Below are 23,310 nucleotides of genomic sequence, written 5' to 3'. Positions count from 1 at the left end.
AGGACGGTACCCTGAGAAACTTGTTAAGACATTTTAAGTCTAAAATGGGTCGAAAAGTTCCCTCTTTTTTGGGAACCACAAACAAATTTGAATAGAATCCTAGACCCTGTTCCTTTACTGGAACTGAAACAATCACTCTCAGGGAAGAAAGATCCTGACGGATCTTAAGGATGCCTCTCTTTTTACCTGATCTGCAGATAATCTTGAGAGGAGAAATCTGCCCCTGGGAGGACAAGTCTTGAATTCTATTTTGTAACCCTGAGATACTATGTCCACAGCCCATGGGTCTGAGACATTGCGTATCCAAGCTTGACGAAACAAGGAAAGTCTGCCCCCACTTGATACACTACCGGATCGGGGGGCGGACCCTTCATGCTGACTTAGTCTCAGATGAAGGTTTCTTTGACTGCTTCCCCTTATTCCAAGTCTGATTGCGTCTCCAAGAGGACTTGGACTGCTCCGACTTGGAGGAGGAAGATGGAGACTTTTAACCCTTGAAGTTACGAAAGGGTAAAAAAAAAAAAAAATAGAATTTTGACGTCCCTTAGGTCTATTCTTCTTGTCCTGTGGCAGAAAAGATTCCTTTAGACCTGTAATTTCAGAAATTATCCCACTAAACCCGAGCCAAACAGGGTCTTGCCCTTGAAAGGTAGCAAAAAGAGCTTGGAGTTGGAGGTAAAATCAGCTGACCAAGATTTTCGCCACAGAGCTCTGCGGGCTAGAACAGTGAAACCAGACTTCTTGGCTCCCAGTCTAATGACTTGCATGTTGGCATCAGAGATAAAGGAATTAGCAAGCTTCAAAGCCTTGATCCTATCTTGGATCTCCTCTAACAAAGTCTCTTCTAACATTAGCTCAGACAAAGCATCACACCAATAAGATGCTGTGCAGTAGCAATATAAATGGCAGGCTGCCATTGTAATCCCTGATGAACATACATTTTCATTAAATAAGCTTCCAGCTTTTTATCCATGGGATTCTTAAAGGAACAGCTATCCTCTATAGAATCGTGGTTCTCTTGGCCAGAGTGGAAATAGCTCCTTCCACCTTAGGCACAGTGTGCCATGATTCCCTAATGGAGTCAACAGTAAACATCTTCTTAAAAACCGGAGAAGGGGAGAAGGGAACCCCTGGCTTATCCCATTCCTGAGAAATTATCTTCAACACACAGTCTGGGACAGGAAATACTTCCACGGCAGATGGAACATCATACTATTTATTAAGCTTACTAGATTTTTTAGGGTTGACAGCGACCGGAGAGTCAGAGTCGTCTAAAGTAGCTAGTACCTCCTTTAGAAGTAAACAAAGGTGTTCAAGCTTAAATCTGAAGCTTACTTCTTCAGAATTAGTCAAAGGATTTATACTGTCCGAATCGGAGATCTCACCCTCAGAAGCTACCGAGGTATCCTCCTCATAAGACTTATGGGGGAGGTCAACCTTCGCAGCAGAAGATGGGACAGGCATCTAACAATCAGAAAAATGTTTTGATTTCCTCTTGCGCTTCCCCATCATGGGAAAAGCAGATAAAGCCGCTGATACCGCAAAAGATATCTGTGCAGCAAAATCTATTGGCAAATACACTCCTCTAGAAGGCTTAGGGGAACTGCAGGGCACTGTATGTGAAGCCATAGAAGCCTGGGACGTTTGAAGAGAAAGCTGTGGCATATCCTGAACAGCATCATCCTGGGAGACATTAGGCTCAGAAGGCAGTAATTTATCTTTAAACTTAAGTGTCCTGGCTAAACATGAGGAACAAAATTACATAGGCAAAATAATTTGGGCCTCTAAACACAGTAAACATTTATTAAGGGTAACAGACTCCTGTTCACAGTCCATAGCTTTGCATTAATCTCCCAAAAGAAACGGAATAAAGAGCAACTTGAAAATGACTACTGCCACTTTTTGACAGAGCGCAAAAACGCCAACAGAAAAATCAAAGAATGCCTGAGGTGCCCTACCTGAACCTTCACCAATGTTCGATAAACTACCCTGCAGATCAGTCAAATGAGCAGTTACAGAAGAGAGCTCACATCGAAATGATGCTCCTCCGCTCCGAATCTCAAACAGAAGGGTCGGAAATCACATGACAGGCAGAAAAAGAAACTGCGCAGCAGAGTAAAAAGCACGCGTTTCTTAAAGTCCTCAGAAACCCCCAGAGAGAAAAAGATGTTCTATTTTGAACATTTTCCAAAATAAAATATTTAGACTGCCATTTAATAAATATAAAATTAAGCCCCAGAGATATCATCTCAAACACAGTAAGGGAAGCTATTAACCCCTTAGTCTCCACACATACACAAGTGACTGCACACTGCCCCTAAAAAAATCCTACACCAAGGATTACATATGCCCCAAAATAATAATGCAGAAATAATTTTCCTAAGTGCAAGTCTCCCATACCTAGAAGACAAAAGCACTTACCTGCAAATCCAGCTGTCGGGCAGGGAGACAGCTCACAAGGTGTGAAAGGACACATACTCCGTACAGAGACCTGTAGAAAAAGAAAGAACAGAATAACCAACTCTGGCTTTCTATAACTAAGGTAGCAATCATGTTAGAAAACAAAGCAAGGACAACCTCACCACTTTCTAACTGCTTAAAAGTCACCACTACTCTTACTCAAGAGATTGACGTGGACACAGCTTAACCACAATCCGTGCTTGCAGGGAAAAGAACCTATTAAAGGAATAAAAATCTTCAGACGTCAACCCTTGACAAAGAGAATGACTGGGGGGTAATGGGTAAGGGAAGTGACACTTAACAGCTTTGCTGGGGTGTTCTTTGCCTCCAGGAGTCAATATCCCACTAGTAATTGTAATGACGTTGTGGACTCTCCATGTCTTAGGAAAGAAAAGACAATGCAATAACACTTAGTCTGTGCTTAAGAATGTCAGCCGTAAGGAATCAGTCCAGGATTTAACCCAACTGCTAGAGTGATAAGATAAACACACGCTAGCACACAGAGGAAACCAGGAAAGAATAAAAGACAATTATTATGCAGAAAACCGAGTACTCACTGGTGTTGCAGGGTCACTGGAAAGTCTCTAGAGAGATGAGGGAGTAATGTACAGAGACTTTTGTTGGTTGAGGTATATCGTAAGAATGGTCAGACAATGCAGAGGTCAGCAACCGTTTTGAACAGGCAGGGGATGATCCGTTAAAGTGGTCATGCAAGCAATGGTCAATGTCCCTTTAAGTAGGTTTGTAGGATAAGGCAGCAGAGTAGTCAGGCAAAGCAATGATCAATGCCCCTTTACTCTGCTGCCTTATCCTACAAACCTGCTTAAAGGGACATTGATCATTGCTTTGCCTGACTGCTGCCTTATCCTACAAACCTGCTTAGTCAGGCAAGCAATGATCAATGTCCCTTTAAGCAGGTTTGTAGAATTAGGCAGCAGAGTAGTCAGGCAAAGCAATAATCAATGTCCCTTTAAGCAGGTTTGTAGAATTAGGCAGCAGAGTAGTCAGGCAAAGCAATGGTCAATATTCAGGAAACGGGTTATTTGGGATCAGACAGAGTAGTCAGACAAGCAAAGGTCAAAATCCAGTAAGCGGTAACTAGTTAACAAACGGGCCCCCGAGGAAAACTCCCGCCTGCATTTAAAGCCAGTGATGAGAGCAGGCCGTGACTATAAAAGGGGCGTGTCAGGAAGGCCGCGTCACGTTACTAGGCAACGTGATGTGGCAAGAACACAGAGGAGATCCGGGAGCCGAAGCGACACCGCGATGAATGGATCGTGACATCACCCCCCCTCAAGGACCGGACCTGGTTTAAAAGGGTGTGCCTTGTGAGGCCTTAATCAAAGCAGGAGCATGAACCTGTCGGGCCGGTTCCCAAGACCGTTCTGTAACCGGGTAACCCTTCCAATGGATGAGATAATATAGAATCTTGCCACGAAGTTTGGAATCCAAGATGTGACTAACTTCAAATTCAGGTTGTCCATGAATAAGAAGAGGTGGAGGTTTGGATTCAGGCTTGGAATACCTATTAGAAATAACAGGTTTCAGAAGAGAAAAGTGGAAAACACGATGGGCTTTGAGAGTTTTAGGTAGAGCAATTCGATAAGCGGTAGTGCAAACTTGACCCAGAATCCTGAAAGGACCCACATAGCGTGGTCCTAATTTAGTAGAAGGCTGCTGGAGACGAAGATGACGTGTAGAAATCCAAACCTTATCCCCAGGATGGTATTTGGGGGCCTTCTTCCGTCTGAGATTTGCATAGAACTTATATCGGTAGGAAGCTTTGGAGAGGAGAAAGCAGATCTATTGCCAATGGCGAGATAGCTTTCGGGCAGAAAGATCAGCAACAGGATTTTCAGTGGATGAAGTAATCAGAGGAAATGTTCTGGGTTGGAATACATAGGCTGCTCGAAAGGGAGACCTCTGCAGAAAAGAGTTGTAGCGGGCGTTATGAGCCAATTCTGCAAGCGGTAGGAAGTCCAATTGGAATGGTGATGGTCCACATAGTGTCTAAGATAAGTCTCCAAGCATTGGTTTACCCTCTCGGTTTGACCATTCGACTGTGGGTGATGTGAAGTAGACAAAGAGACGGTAGTTCCAAAGTGTTTACAAAGTGATCTCCAAAACTGAGAAACAAACTGTACCCCTCTATCCGCGACTATAAATCGAGAGGAAACCCATGTAATCTCACAACATGTTGAAGGAAAAGTTCAGAAAGGGTTTTGGCAGAGGGCAAGCCAGACAATGGAACAAAATGGGCTGACTTAGTGAATCTGTCGACAATAACCCAAATAGTATTGTTTCCAGCTGAAATAGGGAGGCCGGTAATAAAATCCATGGACAAATGAGTCCATGGTTGGTGAGGAATGGGCAGAGGTTGGAGCAGGCCAGAAGGAAGTTGACGAGGTATCTTGTTGGCAGCATATTGAGTACATACAGAAACATAATCTTTGACATCTTGAGTGAGAGTGGGGCCACCAGACATGTTGTTTGAGATTCCTAGAAGTGTTGCTGATACCAGGGTGTCCAGAGAGGGTACTATCATGAGCCCAATGTAAAATTTTGGAGCGGAGACGTTTAGAGACAAAAAGTAAACCATTGCAAGAAGTAGGGAGATCCTGTTGATAACTGGGCTATGACCTAATGAGGGGTGAAGGATAGTGCCAGACTATTGAGTATTGGAAGTTTGAAATTGTCTGGAAAGGGCGTCGGCCAACGAGCTTGCCGGGGAATTTAGACGTTTGGCTGTTTGGAGGTTTGTATGATCATTGAGTATAGAAAAGGGTTGAGTGGTACCTTCCAACCAATGTCTCCATTCATCCAGAGCCCATTTTGATGGCCAGCAGCTCCTTATTGCCTACATCATAATTTAATTATGAAGAGGTGAATTTCTTGGAGAAGAAACCGACGGGATGAATTTTGCCAGTCTCTGGTATACGTTGGGAAAGGACTGCTCCAGCGGCTACTGAGGAAGCATCCACTTCGAGAATGAATTGGAAATCCGGATTTAGATGATGAAGAATAGGTGCTGAAGAAAAGGCCTTTTTAAGAGAAACAAAAGCCTTGATAGCCTCTGGAGACCATTCTTTGCAATTTTGTCCCTTTCTAGTGAGGGAAGTGAGGGGTACTGTAATTGTTGCAAAACCTTTAAAAAACTTTCTATAATAACTGGCGAAGCCAAGGAAACGTTGCAGAGCTTTAAGAGAATAAGGTCTTGGCCATTCCATAATGGCTGAGAGTTTGGTTGGATCCATTTCGAAACCAGACTTGGATATTACATATCCCAGGAAGGGAACAGATTTCTTGTGAAAGGAACATTTTTCCAATTTAGCAAACAGATGGTTGTCTCTCAGACGTTGAAGGACTTTCCTGACATGGGACACATGATCTTGATAGTTTTGTGAAAAGATTAGGATATCGTCAAGGTATATGATGACAAAGATGTTCAAATAATCCCGAAAAATCTCATTCACAAAATATTGGAAAACTGCGGGGCATTGCAGAGCCCAAATGGCATTACTAGATATTCGTAATGCCCAAAGCGGGTGTTAAAGGCTGTTTTCCATTCATCTTCCTTGCGCATACGAATAAGATTGTATGCGCCACGAAAATCCAGTTTGGTAAATATCGTGGATCCTTGAAGATAAGTGAACAATTCAGGGATTAGAGGTAAAGGGTAGCTGTTCTTGATTGTAATTTGATTTAAACCTCTGAAATCTTTTTTTTTCCCACAAAAAAACCCCAGCCCCTACAGGTGAAGAAGAGGGTCTAATAAAGCCTCTAGAGAAATTATCCTTGATATATTCTTCCAGAGCTATATTCTCAGGTCTTGAAAGCGGATAAGTCTTGCCACGAGGTAAAGGAGCTCCAGGGAGCAGATCAATGGGGCAATCAAAAAGACGGTGTGGAGGGAGACGCTCTGCCTCTCTTTTGGAAAAAACATCAACAAAGTCTTGGTAAGGAGTCAGAGATGTCGGAAGTGAGAGCAATGCTGAGTGGTACTTTAACGGGTACTTGAAAACAATTAGTCAGACATGATGGACCCCAGGAAGTGAGTTCGACCTTGTGCCCAAGAAAATATAGGGTTGTGCAACAGGGGAGACCCAAAATAATGGGGAATTGAGGAGTCGGAATGACATCAAAACAGATAGTTTCAGAATGGAGAATTCCAACAGTAAACAGTAGTGGTTTAGTAGAATACTGGATAAGTCCGGAACCCAAAGGATCACCACTGACAGTGGAGACTTTGACAGAGTGTCCCTTTATAACGTAAAGGGATACAAAAGTGGAATCTATGAACACCCCACCAGCACCCGAATCAATGAGACCTTGAGTATGAAGTTTATGATCTCCTAGATGAAGAGTTACTGGAACAAAGAGCTTGTTGTTGAGGGAAGGGAATCCAATTTGGCTTAACTCAGTCCCTCGATCAGGAGTTAAGCCCTGGCTTTTACTGGTCTGGTGGGGACAATCCCTCAATAAGTGTCCCTCAAGGCCACAGTATAAACATAGGCCATGAGAGCGTCTTCTCAGGCGTTAGGTTTCTGTTAATTTTATGGTGCCTACTTCCATAGGTTCTGTTTAATCAGTAGTAGGAGAAGCAGGAGTCACAGGGTTGGAGAAACGGGGAGCAAGACGAAAAGATGAACGGGTTAAAGGCTTTGAGTTCTCTAGGTCTAAAAGGGAAGCTTCAGCAGCCGAAGACCTTCCAGGTTTGTCAAAGACATTTGAAAACACAGACAGAAAGCAATTCACATCCTGAAGTATAGGATCATTCTTTTCCAATAAAGGTGATACCCAGGCCAGTGCTTTTCCTTTCATCAAGGATATAAGGAATGTAATCCTAGAAGATGGAGTAGTGAAGAGAGCAGGGCTGTTGCGAAAATGAAGGCGGCATTGATTAAAAAAAAAAAACCTACACTCTTCGGGATTTCCATCATATTTGTCCGGAAGAGGTATCCTAGGGCTGAGTTGCCCTTGTGACTGGGTTGAAGGAATTGAAGGAGGGGGTGAACCCAAAGAGGTAGGATTGGAAGGTATAGGGGCAACCAGGCTTTGTAATAATGCAGTTATCTGGTCCAGTTTGGAGTCCAGGGATTGCAAATGTGAAGCATGAGATCCAAGTAATTGTCCCTGGTGGGCCACGGATAATTCAGTGGGGTCCATTTTGGCCCGTTTGTACTGTCAGCCGTAAGGAATCAGTCCAGGATTTAACCCAACTGCTAGAGTAATAAGATAAACACACGCTGTCACACTGAGAGGAAACCAGGACGTGACCCACTCAGGAAAGAATAAAAGACAATTACTATGCAGAAAACGGAGGTACTCACTGGTGTTGCAGGGTCACTGGGAAGTCTCTAGAGAGATGAGGGAGTAATGTACAGAGACTTTTGTTGGTTGAGGTATACCGCAAGAATGGTCAGACAATGCAGAGGTCAGCAACCGTTTTGAACAGGCAGGGGATGATCCTGAGAGTGGTCAGGCAAGCAATGGTCAATGTCCCTTTAAGCAGGTTTGTAGGAAAAGGCAGCAGAGTAGCCAGGCAAAGCAATGATCAATGTCCCTTTAAGCAGGTTTGTAGGAAAAGGCAGCAGAGTAGCCAGGCAAAGCAATGATCAATGTCCCTTTAAGCAGGTTTGTAGGAAAAGGCAGCAGAGTAGCCAGGCAAAGCAATGATCAATGTCCCTTTAAGCAGGTTTGTAGGATAAGGCAGCAGAGTAGTCAGGCAAAGCAATGATCAATGTCCCTTTAAGCAGGTTTGTAGGAAAAGGCAGCAGAGTAGCCAGGCAAAGCAATGATCAATGTCCCTTTAAGCAGGTTTGTAGGAAAAGGCAGCAGAGTAGCCAGGCAAAGCAATGATCAATGTCCCTTTAAGCAGGTTTGTAGGATAAGGCAGCAGAGTAGTCAGGCAAAGCAATGATCAATGTCCCTTTAAGCAGGTTTGTAGGAGAAGGCAGCAGAGTAGTCAGACAAGCAATGGTCAATGTCCCTTTAAGCAGGTTTGTAGGATAAGGCAGCAGAGTAGTCAGGCAAAGCAATGATCAATGTCCCTTTAAGCAGGTTTGTAGGATAAGGCAGCAGAGTAGTCAGGCAAGCAATGGTCAATGTGCCTTTAAGCAGGTTTGAGGATTAGGCAGCAGAGTAGTCAGGCAAAGTAATGATCAATATCCCTTTAAGCAGGTTTGTAGGATTAGGCAGCAGAGTAGTCAGGCAAAGCAATGGTCAATATTCAGGAGACAGGTTATTTGGGATCAGACAGAGAGTAGTCAGACAAGCAAAGGTCGAAATCCAGTAAGCGATAAAGGTTGAGAGAGCCAAAAGACACTAACAAACGGGCCCCTAAGAAAGACTCCCACTGGCATTTAAAAGCCAGTGACGAGAGGAGGCTGTGACGAAAAAAGGGGCGTGCCAGGAATACCGCGTCACATTACTAGGCAACGTGACGTGGCAAGAACACAGAGGAGATCCGGGAGCCGTGGCAACATGGCGATGAATGGATCGTGACAAAGAAGTAATTTTTTTTTTCCTGACAAATTTAAAAGTTATGTCAATTTCCACTCCTGTATCATGTGACAGCCATCAGCCAATCACCAATGCATATACGTATATTCTGTGAAGCCTTGCACATGGTCAGTAGGAGCTGGTGACTCAAAACGTGTAAATATAAAAAGACTGTGCACATTTTGTTAATGGAAGTAAATTGGAAAGTTGTTTAAAATTGCTGCTCTATCTGAATCATGAAAGTTTAATTTTGACTTAAAGGGACACTCAATCAAAATGTCATTATTCAGATAGAGCATGACATTTTAAACAACTTTCCAATTTAATTCTATTAACAAAATGTGCACAGTCTTTTTATATTTAAACCTACTGAGCATGTGCAAGAATAAGTGTGTATGCATTTGTGAATGGCTGATTGCTGTCACATGGTACGTGTATGCATTTGTGATTGGCTGATGGCTGTCACATGGTACAGGGGGAGTGGAAAAAGACATAACTTTTAAAATTGTCAGAACAAAAATCTACTACTCATTTGAAGTTCAGACTAAGTGCTATTGCATTGTCTTGTTATCTTGCATTTGTTGATTATGCAAATCTACAGTGTTGACTGGTCCTTTAAGTGTTTATTTAAAACGGCAGATTTCAACACTAGTTAAACAGATATTTTACCTTCAAAGGTCCTGTAGTGACAGCACCTCAAGCTGACCCCTTGCAGCTGCTTTTTTATTTTTATTTAAATGAGTTTTTAGCAATCTTGGGGCTACCGATCACCCAAACTGTAGGATAAGAAGCACTTTTAGAGAGACTGAGCCATTGCAGTATATAAGTGAAAACAATGTTGGGACAGGTGGCTGCCTTTTGTTAGGCAGAACTACTTGCCGGTGTAGTGTCGAAATCTGCGACCCAGCGGAATTTGTGACCGTTACGTCACCACATTCCTGACCGCACACGTGACTGGTTGACCACCAATCACCTGCTACAGACACCTCCTTCCAGATTTCGACACTACACCGTGAGGGGTCGCAGAATCAGACAGAACAGCTGAGCCTGTCTGATTTTACAGCCTTCACCGAAGCACCGCTGCTCCACCGCTTACCATGCCTTCATACATTTATTAGCAGTCCGAAACGGATACTACTAATATGGAAATGCCTATGAAAGTTAAAAATACGCTGAAACTTTGACAAGCGGCTGCTCCATTTCATTCTTTCTCCATTATATTCTTACTATCATGCTGCTGTTTATATTTTTTTAAATTTACCTGTTATCTGTATGTTTTCATAAATGATGCAAGATGTTAGCGTTTTATTTTAACTGAATTCATCCGTGGAAAACATAGATAAAAGGTAAGTTTTAAGAAATATAAACAGCAGCATGATATAATGTTGAAAGAATGAAATGGAGCAGCCGCTTGTCAAAGTTTCAGCGTATTTTTAACTTTCATAGGCATTTCCATATTAGTAGTATCCGTTTCGGACTGCTAATAAATGTATGAAGGCATGGTAAGCGGTGGAGCAGCGGCGCTTCAGTGAAGGCTGCAAAATCAGACAGGCTCAGCAGTTCCGTCTGATTCTGCGACCCCTCACGGTGTAGTGTCGAAATCTGGAAGGAGGTGTCTGTAGCAGGTGATTGGTGGTCAACCAGTCACGTGTGCGGTCAGGAATGTGGTGACGTAACGGTCACAAATTCCGTCGGGTCACAGATTTCGACACTACACCGGTCATTGAAATAAATACATTTAAAGAAAAGCAAATACAATGCAAGAGGATTGGCCAGAGGCACCATCAGTATAGGATGTTTGAATGTAAAATATATGTTTAAAAATGCAGATTTAAAAATTAGTAAAGTTTACTGTCCCTTTAAATCAAACAAAATGTTTGCTTTTAAAAAAACAATACAAAAAAAATACAAACACATTTTTGCATGTAAACTATTATCTAAAGTTGGAAATATTTAGTTCCACCCCCTTACAGAATTCACCCTGTCTGGTTATTGTTTACAGTGAAGAAAAGACAAACACATAATGAGAAAGAGTGTGAATCGCTCTTTAGAAAGAATCTGCTGGCACTGCAGTATGTAGGATTTAGATCACTCATGGGAAAGAGACATATGCAGTTATGCACAAAATTGTTAAATGTTTTCAGTGTTATTTTAGTATTTTTCTGCCTCTCATGGCAAAATGTCTGCCTTGCTGTAAAAAGGGCCCAAAAGGAACTACATCTTTTGTAACAGCTTGTGCGTTGGTAAAGACAGTAATCTGCTTAAATATAGTTTTTACTTCACACTTTATAGATCTGAGTTCTAATATATAATTTTGAACATAAAAAAAAAAAAGTGTTCACGTAGGTAGACAATAACATGTAAACAGCTTTTTACTGTATATTTTACCTAAGAACATAGAATGTTCCATTCTACATGACTACTATCCAGCATAGCAATTTACTCATCCTGCACCTCAACCTTTCATGGAGGTATATAGATAAGTTATTTAAAGGGCCATAATACCCAAATGTTTAAACACTTGAAAGTGATGCAGCATAGCTGTAAAAAGCTGATTAGAAAATATCACCTGAACATCTCTATGTGAAAAAGAAAGATATTTTACCTCAAAAGTTCCTCAGTAGCCACCTCCCATTGTAAAGGATTTCTAAGCAGCATTTTAGTGTGTCTGTCCTGGGACATCTGAAGGGATGAGCATCGTGCACTCTCATATTATTTCATCAATCAGGTAAAGGAAGTTTACAATGAAATCTCATGAGAGTTAAGTCAAATCTCATGAGATCACAGTAAGAGTTCATGACCTCAGCACTGCTGATGCTGATTGGCTGCTGTTCATTTCTTCATTTTTTTTAATTTTTTTACCTGCAGCTGGGAGCAGCTGAGTATAACTTTTTACACAGAACTTACTCTGCTGAGCTGAGGAGATTGTGAGGTAAAATATCTTCCTTTTTTACATAGAGATGCTCAGGTGATATTTTCCTGTCAGCTTTTTACAGTTATACTGCATCAGTTTCAAGTGATTTAGCATATGAGTATTATGTCCCTTTAATGGATTCACCATTTAAACAAAGTCTGCAATGTCATCAGATTTAAAGGGATATGAAACCCATTTGTTTTCTTTCATGATTCAAATAGAGCATGCAATATTAATCAACTTTCTAATTTACTCCTATTATAATTGTTCTTTATTCTCTTGGTATCTTTATTTGAAAAACATTAATGTAAGCTTAGGTGCCAGCACATTTTTGGTTCAAGACCTGGGTAGCGCTTGCCGATTGGTGGCTAAATGGGAGTGTTTTTTAAACTACTGAGTGACATATTAAAATTTTCCAGCTAAGCAGCCCCAATCATTTTGTATCAGAATGTACCTTGAAATGCTTTCTATTCAGTAACATATAACATTGTGAAGCAAATTCCAGAATACCCAGTGGTCAAAAACATAATAAATTACAGATATTTCAGTTTATCCTTAAAGGGATGGTTTTAATAATAATAAAGAAAATCATTAATCTAGATCTATTACAAGATCACCTCTCAAAAAACTATTTTGCATAAGAACTTACTTTATAATCCTCTAGTTTACTCACTACCCCAGGTGCCTGTATTAAAGCTTTTCTTGGGGCAATTGACAGAAAGTTGATGCAGCCAACAGCAAGTGCTCTAATCGCCCTATATATTTCTAAAGCAGCGCACTCCCACTCTGCTCCTACAAACTAACAATCTTACTCAAGGTTACATGTAGCACACTTAGGACTGAGCTTTACAGGATGTGTGCTAGATACCCTGTGCCTAAACCCACTTATTTATTTCTGTTAACACCATGGGGCAAGATATATTTCTTCTTATTGTTGTACTTGTAACTATTTCTGATAATAAATGTAAATAATTAAAATGAAAATAAAATAAGAAGTCCCCTTTTCCTTCATTCACAAATCAATGAATAAAGAAACTCACCATCAAAATGGAAGAAATGGTTATGGTGATTGAGTCTGGGACGCCCTTCTGTTACTGCCAGCGGTATCAGGTTCTGCTCTGTGTTGTCCCTTTGTTGCTCTCCACGAGCTCTGTTGTTCTCGGCCATGTTCAGAGACATTCTGCAAGTTGGGCAAGAAGTGTCCTGCTCCAGCCACGAGCGGAGACACGAGCTAGGGAAACAGTGGGTAAAACATTAGCAACTGAATCTCATTCTGGCTGAAATAAATGCATATTAAGAGTGAGGTTACATCCCATGATATAAAGGACAGGAACCTCGCATAGACCAGCCCCTCTCACTGCACATAGACCATGCACCAATCTTAAAGAACATATAAAGGACAGGAACCTCACATAGACCAGCCCCTCTGATGCACATAGATCATGCACCAATATTAAAGAACATATAAAGGTCAGGATCCTCACATAGACCAGCCCCTCTCACTGCACATAGATCATGCACCAATCTTAAAGAACATATAAAGGACAGGAACCTCACATAGACCAGCCCCTCTGATGCACATAGTTCATGCACCAATCTTAAAAAACATATAAAGGATAGGAACCTCACCTAGACCAGCCCCTATCACTGCACATAGATCATTCACCAATCTAATAGAACATATAAAGGACAGGAACCTCGCATAGACCAGCCCCTCTCACTGCACATAGATCATGCACCAATCTTAAAGAACATATAAAGGACAGGAACCTCACATAGACCAGCCCCTATCACTGCACATAGATCATGCACCAATCTTAAAGAACATATAAAGGACAGTAACCTCACCTAGACCAGCCCCACTCACTGCACATAGATCATGCACCAATCTTAAAGAACATATAAAGGACAGGAACCTCACATAGACCAGCCCCTCTGATGCACATAGATCATGCACCAATATTAAAGAACATATAAAGGTCAGGATCCTCACATAGACCAGCCCCTCTCACTGCACATAGATCATGCACCAATCTTAAAGAACATATAAAGGACAGGAACCTCACATAGACCAGCCCCTCTGATGCACATAGATCATGCACCAATCTTAAAGAACATATAAAGGACAGGAACCTCACAAAGACCAGCCCCTCTGATGCACATAGTTCATGCACCAATCTTAAAAAACATATAAAGGATAGGAACCTCACCTAGACCAGCCCCTATCACTGCACATAGATCATGCACCAATCTAATAGAACATATAAAGGACAGGAACCTCGCATAGACCAGCCCCTCTCACTGCACATAGTTCATGCACCAATCTTAAAGAACATATAAAGGACAGTAACCTCACCTAGACCAGCCCCACTCACTGCACATAGATCATGCACCAATCTAATAGAACATATAAAGGACAGGAACCTCACATAGACCAGCCCCTCTGATGCACATAGATCATGCACCAATCTAATAGAACATATAAAGGACAGGAACCTCACATAGACCAGCCCCTCTCACTGCACATAGATCATGCACCAATCTAATTCGAAAATATAAAGGCCAGGAACCTCACTTTATTCATGGGTAAAAGACAAGCCTCAGGGTTCAAGTCATTCCCAATGCTACAAACACTCACTTGTGAAAGAGGTGTCCACAAGGGAGCTTGCGGGCAGCTTGCATGGAATCCCAACATATGGCACAATCATCATTATTAGCCTCAAGTTCTTCAGCTGTTGCCACAGCAAAGCTATAATAAGTGGAGAAATGTAGACATCAGGAAAAAGCATAAGAAATATTTACTCTGTATTGAGATTGATGTCCACCAGAATAGCGCATATAACTAAGCTGAATATACACCAGAGAGAAGTGTATACCAAGCCTACATTGATATAGGCCAGATAACAGTGTGTACCTACCCTGAGCTATCTTTACAAAGAACCATGCACACCCACCCAGCAGTGCATACCCAATATGAATTAATTAGATATAGAAAACACAAGAGACGGCATCTCATATCTATTCAAAGGACCATTATTTAATAAGCTTGTGTCCACAGATCTGGATGGCGTTTTGAGCTTTAGCCCCTGAATTACCTCTGAAATACAATATCAATGTTAAAATTAGAACGAAACACCACAATTAAAAGCACATAAATATCTACCAATGGTCTCTAGATGTTTATTCACTGTAACTCCATATCTAAAAAATCACATCATCATTTACAGGTGTATACATATTTTTACAGGCTACATAAAATAAAATCTTTAAAAAAAAACAAAACACTGGCCAATTCATTTCTTTTGCTACTCCCCCCCACCCCCATTCCCTTTAGTATTAAATATTCGAGCTTATTGAAAAAGAAGGAAACATTCAAGATCTATAACAGGTATCTCTCTTCCTCAGCATTATCTTTTAACCTGATTTATAACTTAGACTCTTATTGTTTTTTTATTTTTTCCTCATTCCAAAAAAATAAATAAAAAAAGAGTAAATGCCGGAGAAAGTTTATTATAACAAAACATTTATGTTAATTCAATCTCGCTTTCACGTTTTACTCTTAAACTTACAGTGTACAGAAGAGGTATTACAAGTTAAAAATAAACACAATCGCTTGTTAGCACGACCTCATAGCACTGGTTGACTGTTTCACAAAACAAAAAAGTGTCATAAAACACATTCAAAATACATTACAAAGTACAATTACACTCATAATAACTAATCAAAATTATTTTTAAAAAATTGCACAAAAAAAGTTATAAGGGCTCAAAGATATGAGGTCTCAGATGTTTTAAATAAAAAAGGCAGGCAAAGGGCTTTAGCATTGAGATACATACATTTCTATATATGTGTGAGATTATATATATATATATATATATATATATATATATATATATATATATATATATATATATATATATATATATATATATATATATATATATACACACACACACACATATACACACACGCATACATAAATACATATACTTACACACACATACATACATACACACACATATATGTATTTATATGTGTTTTTACAGACATATATACACAAGTACACTGGAGCCCTTCGCTTAAGTAGATGAAAACATGTTAAAACATATTTATGCAATATTAATTTTTAATAAAGTGTTATACTGTGTAATATTTTACATAGGGGAATATGTGAGATATATATATATATATATATATATATATAAATAAAAGTGTGTGTGTGTAAAATACCATCACATACATACACACACATATACATATATATGAGAATATGCAATCGTGTTTGTGCGCGAGTAGGGTGTTCTTTGTCCGATTTTTTGCTCTATAATCAAAATAAACTGTTTTCACTTGCGCGCTAACCCGACAAGCATAAAAAGCCAAACTGTTCAAATCAGCCAATAGAATTTAAGCACCTCTCATGCTATTGGCTGATTTGAAATTTTCAGCTAATAGGAATGCAACGGTACCCCAATATAAAAGGGGTACCTTGCATTCAAGCTTGTGTGCGCGGTGGACAATCGCATGAAGAGGATCCATGTCGCTGAGGACTGCCGCTGCTGATGGGGACCAGCGCTCCAGATGAGGATCCGCGCAATGCCGAAGACCGATCCGCACTTCTGGGAAGAAGATAGAAGATAGAAAATGGTGCTGCCCTTGAAGAAGATCTTCACTGCCTGGATGAAGACTTTGCTCCGCCTGGACTTCAGGAACGCTGAGTACATTTTCTGGGGTTAGTGTTAGGTTTTTGGGGGGTGTTTATTTTTTTAGATTAGGGTTTTTTGGGGGGGGTTTATGGGTGTAAAAGAGCTGATTGCAATGCCCATACAAATGCCCCTTTAGGAGCAATGGGTAGTTGGTTTGTTAGCTTACGGGTGTTTTTATTTTGGGGTGGCTTTTTGATTTTATTGGGGTATTAGATTAGGTTTAATTTTTATTATTTTGGATAATTTCGGGGGGGTTTTTGTAATCTTAGTGTTTTTTATTTTTCGTAATTTTAGTGGAGGTTTTTTGGTAATGATACATTTTTTTTTAATTTTTCTTAATTTTAGTGTTTGTTTTTTGTAATGTTAGGTTAATTTCTTTGTAGTGTTAGGATTTTTTAATATTGCAATTTATTTTATTATTTTTTTTAAATAGAAATGTTAGGTTAATTTATAGTTTAATCTTAGTTTTTTTTATTTCACAGGTAAGTTTTTATTTTTTTGAAGGTAGTTCTATTGTATGTTTAATTTAAAATTAGGGGGTGTTAGGTTTAGGGGTTAATAGTTTAATTTAGTGTGTTTTGCGATGTGGGGGGCCAGTGGTTTAGGGGTTAATAGGTTTATTATAGTAGTAGCGATGTGGGTGGGCGGCAGTTTAGGGGTTAATAGGTTTATTATAGTATTTGCGATGCAGGGGTGGCGGTTTAGGGGTTAATAGGTTTTATATATTATTTGTGATGCTGGAGATGGCGGTTTAGGGGTTAATAGGTAGTTTATGGGTGTTAGTGTACTTTGTAACATTTTTGTTATGAGTTTTGTGAAACATTTTTGTTTTGCAAAAACATAATTTATGTAAGAACTTACCTGATAAATTCATTTCTTTCATATTAACAAGAGTCCATGAGCTAGTGACGTATGGGATATACATTCCTACCAGGAGGGGCAAAGTTTCCCAAACCTTAAAATGCCTATAAATACACCCCTCACCACACCCACAAATCAGTTTAACGAATAGCCAAGAAGTGGGGTGATAAGAAAAAAAGTGCGAAGCATATAAAATAAGGAATTGGAATAATTGTGCTTTATACAAAAAAATCATAACCACCACAAAAAAGGGTGGGCCTCATGGACTCTTGTTAATATGAAAGAAATGAATTTATCAGGTAAGTTCTTACATAAATTATGTTTTCTTTCATGTAATTAACAAGAGTCCATGAGCTAGTGACGTATGGGATAATGACTACCCAAGATGTGGATCTTTCCACACAAGAGTCACTAGAGAGGGAGGGATAAAATAAAGACAGCCAATTCCTGCTGAAAATAATCCACACCCAAAATAAAGTTTAACAAAAAACATAAGCAGAAGATTCAAACTGAAACCGCTGCCTGAAGAACTTTTCTACCAAAAACTGCTTCAGAAGAAGAAAATACATCAAAATGGTAGAATTTAGTAAAAGTATGCAAAGAGGACCAAGTTGCTGCTTTGCAGATCTGGTCAACCGAAGCTTCATTCCTAAACGCCCAGGAAGTAGATACTGACCTAGTAGAATGAGCTGTAATTCTTTGAGGCGGAATTTTACCCGACTCAACATAGGCAAGATGAATTAAAGATTTCAACCAAGATGCCAAAGAAATGGCAGAAGCTTTCTGGCCTTTCCTAGAACCGGAAAAGATAACAAATAGACTAGAAGTCTTACGGAAAGATTTCGTAGCTTCAACATAATATTTCAAAGCTCTAACAACATCCAAAGAATGCAATGATTTCTCCTTAGAATTCTTAGGATTAGGACATAATGAAGGAACCACAATTTCTCTACTAATGTTGTTGGAATTCACAACTTTAGGTAAAAATTCAAAAGAAGTTCGCAACACCGCCTTATCCTGATGAAAAATCAGAAAAGGAGACTCACACGAAAGAGCAGATAATTCAGAAACTCTTCTAGCAGAAGAGATGGCCAAAAGGAACAAAACTTTCCAAGAAAGTAATTTAATGTCCAATGAATGCATAGGTTCAAACGGAGGAGCTTGAAGAGCTCCCAGAACCAAATTCAAACTCCAAGGAGGAGAAATTGACTTAATGACAGGTTTTATACGAACCAAAGCTTGTACAAAACAATGAATATCAGGAAGAATAGCAATCTTTCTGTGAAAAAGAACAGAAAGAGCGGAGATTTGTCCTTTCAAAGAACTTGCGGACAAACCCTTATCTAAACCATCCTGAAGAAACTGTAAAATTCTCGGTATTCTAAAAGAATGCCAAGAAAAATGATGAGAAAGACACCAAGAAATATAAGTCTTCCAGACTCTATAATATATCTCTCGAGATACAGATTTACGAGCCTGTAACATAGTATTAATCACGGAGTCAGAGAAACCTCTATGACCAAGAATCAAGCGTTCAATCTCCATACCTTTAAATTTAAGGATTTCAGATCCGGATGGAAAAAAGGACCTTGTGACAGAAGGTCTGGTCTTAACGGAAGAGTCCATGGCTGGCAAGATGCCATCCGGACAAGATCCGCATACCAAAACCTGTGAGGCCATGCCGGAGCTATTAGCAGAACAAACGAGCATTCCCTCAGAATCTTGGAGATTACTCTTGGAAGAAGAACTAGAGGCGGAAAGATATAGGCAGGATGATACTTCCAAGGAAGTGATAATGCATCCACTGCCTCCGCCTGAGGATCCCGGGATCTGGACAGATACCTGGGAAGTTTCTTGTTTAGATGAGAGGCCATCAGATCTATCTCTGGAAGCCCCCACAATTGAACAATCTGAAGAAATACCTCTGGGTGAAGAGACCATTCGCCCGGATGCAACGTTTGGCGACTGAGATAATCCACTTCCCAATTGTCTACACCTGGGATATGAACCGCAGAGATTAGACAGGAGCTGGATTCCGCCCAAACCAAAATTCGAGATACTTCTTTCATAGCCAGAGGACTGTGAGTCCCTCCTTGATGATTGATGTATGCCACAGTTGTGACATTGTCTGTCTGAAAACAAATGAACGATTCTCTCTTCAGAAGAGGCCAAAACTGAAGAGCTCTGAAAACTGCACGGAGTTCCAAGATATTGATCGGTAATCTCACCTCCTGAGATTCCCAAACTCCTTGTGCCGTCAGAGATCCCCACACAGCTCCCCAACCTGTGAGACTTGCATCTGTTGAAATTACAGTCCAGGTCGGAAGAACAAAAGAAGCCCCCTGAATTAAACGATGGTGATCTGTCCACCACGTTAGAGAGTGCCGAACAATCGGTTTTAAAGATATTAATTGATATATCTTCGTGTAATCCCTGCACCATTGGTTCAGCATACAGAGCTGAAGAGGTCGCATGTGAAAACGAGCAAAGGGGATCGCGTCCGATGCAGCAGTCATAAGACCTAGAATTTCCATGCATAAGGCTACCGAAGGGAATGATTGAGACTGAAGGTTTCGACAGGCTGTAATCAATTTTAGACGTCTCTTGTCTGTTAAAGACAAAGTCATGGACACTGAATCTATCTGGAAACCCAGAAAGGTTACCCTTGTTTGAGGAATCAAAGAACTTTTTGGTAAATTGATCCTCCAACCATGATCTTGAAGAAACAACACAAGTCGATTCGTATGAGACTCTGCTAAATGTAAAGACGGAGCAAGTACCAAGATATCGTCCAAATAAGGAAATACCACAATACCCTGTTCTCTGATTACAGACAGAAGGGCACCGAGAATCTTTGTGAAAATTCTTGGAGCTGTAGCAAGGCCAAACGGTAGAGCCACAAATTGGTAATGCTTGTCTAGAAAAGAGAATCTCAGGAACTGATAATGATCTGGATGAATTGGAATATGCAGATATGCATCCTGTAAATCTATTGTGGACATATAATTCCCTTGCTGAACAAAAGGCAATATAGTCCTTACAGTTACCATCTTGAACGTTGGTATCCTTACATAACGATTCAATAATTTTAGATCCAGAACTGGTCTGAAGGAATTCTCCTTCTTTGGTACAATGAAGAGATTTGAATAAAACCCCATCCCCTGTTCCGGAACTGGAACTGGCATAATTACTCCAGCCAACTCTAGATCTGAAACACAATTCAGAAATGCTTGAGCTTTCACTGGATTTACTGGGACATGGGAAAGAAAAAATCTCTTTGCAGGAGGTCTCATCTTGAAACCAATTCTGTACCCTTCTGAAACAATGTTCTGAATCCAAAGATTGTGAACAGAATTGATCCAAATTTCTTTGAAAAAACGTAACCTGCCCCCTACCAGCTGAACTGGAATGAGGGCCGTACCTTCATGTGAACTTAGAAGCAGGCTTTGCCTTTCTAGCAGGCTTGGATTTATTCCAGACTGGAGATGGTTTCCAAACTGAAACTGCTCCTGAGGACGAAGGATCAGGCTTTTGTTCTTTGTTGAAATGAAAGGAACGAAAACGATTGTTAGCCCTGTTTTTACCTTTAGACTTTTTATCCTGTGGTAAAAAAGTTCCTTTCCCACCAGTAACAGTTGAAATAATAGAATCCAACTGAGAACCAAATAATTTGTTTCCCTGGAAAGAAATGGAAAGTAGAGTTGATTTAGAAGCCATATCAGCATTCCAAGTCTTAAGCCATAAAGCTCTTCTGGCTAAGATAGCCAGAGACATAAATCTAACATCAACTCTAATAATATCAAAAATGGCATCACAGATGAAATTATTAGCATGCTGGAGAAGAATAATAATATCATGAGAATCACGATTTGTTACTTGTTGCGCTAGAGTTTCCAACCAAAAAGTTGAAGCTGCAGCAACATCAGCCAATGATATAGCAGGTCTAAGAAGATTACCTGAACATAGATAAGCTTTTCTTAGAAAAGATTCAATTTTTCTATCTAAAGGATCTTTAAACGAGGTACCATCTGACGTAGGAATGGTAGTACGTTTAGCAAGGGTAGAAATAGCCCCATCAACTTTAGGGATTTTGTCCCAAAATTCTAACCTGTCAGGCGGAACAGGATATAATTGCTTAAAACGTTTAGAAGGAGTAAATGAATTACCCAATTTATCCCATTCCTTAGCAATTACTGCAGAAATAGCATTAGGAACAGGAAAGACTTCTGGAATAACCGCAGGAGCTTTAAAAACCTTATCCAAACATATAGAATTAGTATCAAGAGGACTAGAATCCTCTATTTCTAAAGCAATTAGTACTTCTTTAAGTAAAGAGCGAATAAATTCCATCTTAAATAAATATGAAGATTTATCAGCATCAATCTCTGAGACAGAATCCTCTGAACCAGAAGAGTCCAAAGAATCAGAATGATGGTGTTCATTTAAAAATTCATCTGGAGAGAGAGAAGATTTAAAAGACTTTTTACGTTTACTAGAAGGAGAAATAACAGACAAAGCCTTCTTTATGGATTCAGAAACAAAATCTCTTATGTTATCAGGAACATTCTGCACCTTAGATGTTGAGGGAACTGCAACAGGCAATGGTACATCACTAAAGGAAATATTATCTGCTTTAACAAGTTTGTCATGACAATTATTACAAACAACAGCTGGAGGAATAGCTACCAAAAGTTTACAGCAGATACACTTAGCTTTGGTAGATCCAGCAGGCAGTGGTTTTCCTGTAGTATCTTCTGGCTCAGATGCAACGTGAGACATCTTGCAATATGTAAGAGAAAAAACAACATATAAAGCAAAATAGATCAAATTCCTTATAAGACAGTTTCAGGAATGGGAAAAAAAATGCCAAACATCAAGCTTCTAGCAACCAGAAGCAAATGAAAAATGAGACTGAAATAATGTGGAGACAAAAGCGACGCCCATATTTTTTGGCGCCAAATAAGACGCCCACATTATTTGGCGCCTAAATGCTTTTTGGCGCCAAAAATGACGCCACATCCGGAACGCCGACATTTTTGGCGCAAAATAACGTCAAAAATGACGCAACTTCCGGCGACACGTATGACGCCGGAAACGGAAAAGAATTTTTGCGCCAAAAAAGTCCGCGCCAAGAATGACACAATAAAATGAAGCATTTTCAGCCCCCGCGAGCCTAACAGCCCACAGGGAAAAAAGTCAAATTTTTGAGGTAAGAAAAAATATGATAATTTAAAGCATAATCCCAAATATGAAACTGACTGTCTGGAAATAAGGAAAGTTGAACATTCTGAGTCAAGGCAAATAAATGTTTGAATACATATATTTAGAACTTTATAAATAAAGTGCCCAACCATAGCTTTAGAGTGTCACAGAAAATAAGACTTACTTACCCCAGGACACTCATCTACATGTTTGTAGAAAGCCAAACCAGTACTGAAACGAGAATCAGTAGAGGAAATGGTAAATATAAGAGTATATCGTCGATCTGATAAGGGAGGTAAGAGATGAATCTCTACGACTGATAACAGAGAACCTATGAAATAGACCCCGTAGAAGGAGATCACTGCATTCAATAGGCAATACTCTCCTCACATCCCTCTGACATTCACTGCACGCTGAGAGGAAAACCGGGCTCCAACTTGCTGCGGAGCGCATATCAACGTAGAATCTAGCACAAACTTACTTCACCACCTCCCTTGGAGGCAAAGTTTGTAAAACTGAATTGTGGGTGTGGTGAGGGGTGTATTTATAGGCATTTTAAGGTTTGGGAAACTTTGCCCCTCCTGGTAGGAATGTATATCCCATACGTCACTAGCTCATGGACTCTTGTTAATTACATGAAAGAAATCCATATTTAATGGATCACAGCAG

At 40.1% G+C, this 23,310-nt stretch overlaps 1 protein-coding gene across 2 annotated transcripts in view; it reads right to left on the bottom strand.

Annotated features, from left to right (window-relative positions):
• AMFR (autocrine motility factor receptor) overlaps positions 1–23,310 on the bottom strand; it is a 70,176-nt gene that overhangs the window by 31,224 nt on the left and 15,642 nt on the right. For both annotated transcript variants that reach the window (XM_053700315.1, XM_053700311.1), the window contains exons 8-9: positions 14,514–14,624; positions 12,916–13,106 (exon numbers count right to left, since the gene is read on the bottom strand). In XM_053700315.1, the coding sequence (XP_053556290.1) occupies positions 12,916–13,106; positions 14,514–14,624 (302 nt within the window). The remainder of the gene's footprint in view (positions 1–12,915; positions 13,107–14,513; positions 14,625–23,310) is intronic.

The sequence above is a fragment of the Bombina bombina genome, chromosome 1 (assembly GCF_027579735.1).
Source record: "Bombina bombina isolate aBomBom1 chromosome 1, aBomBom1.pri, whole genome shotgun sequence".
NCBI classification, from domain to species: Eukaryota; Metazoa; Chordata; class Amphibia; order Anura; family Bombinatoridae; genus Bombina; species Bombina bombina.
This window is presented reverse-complemented; position numbering and strand designations above follow the sequence as displayed.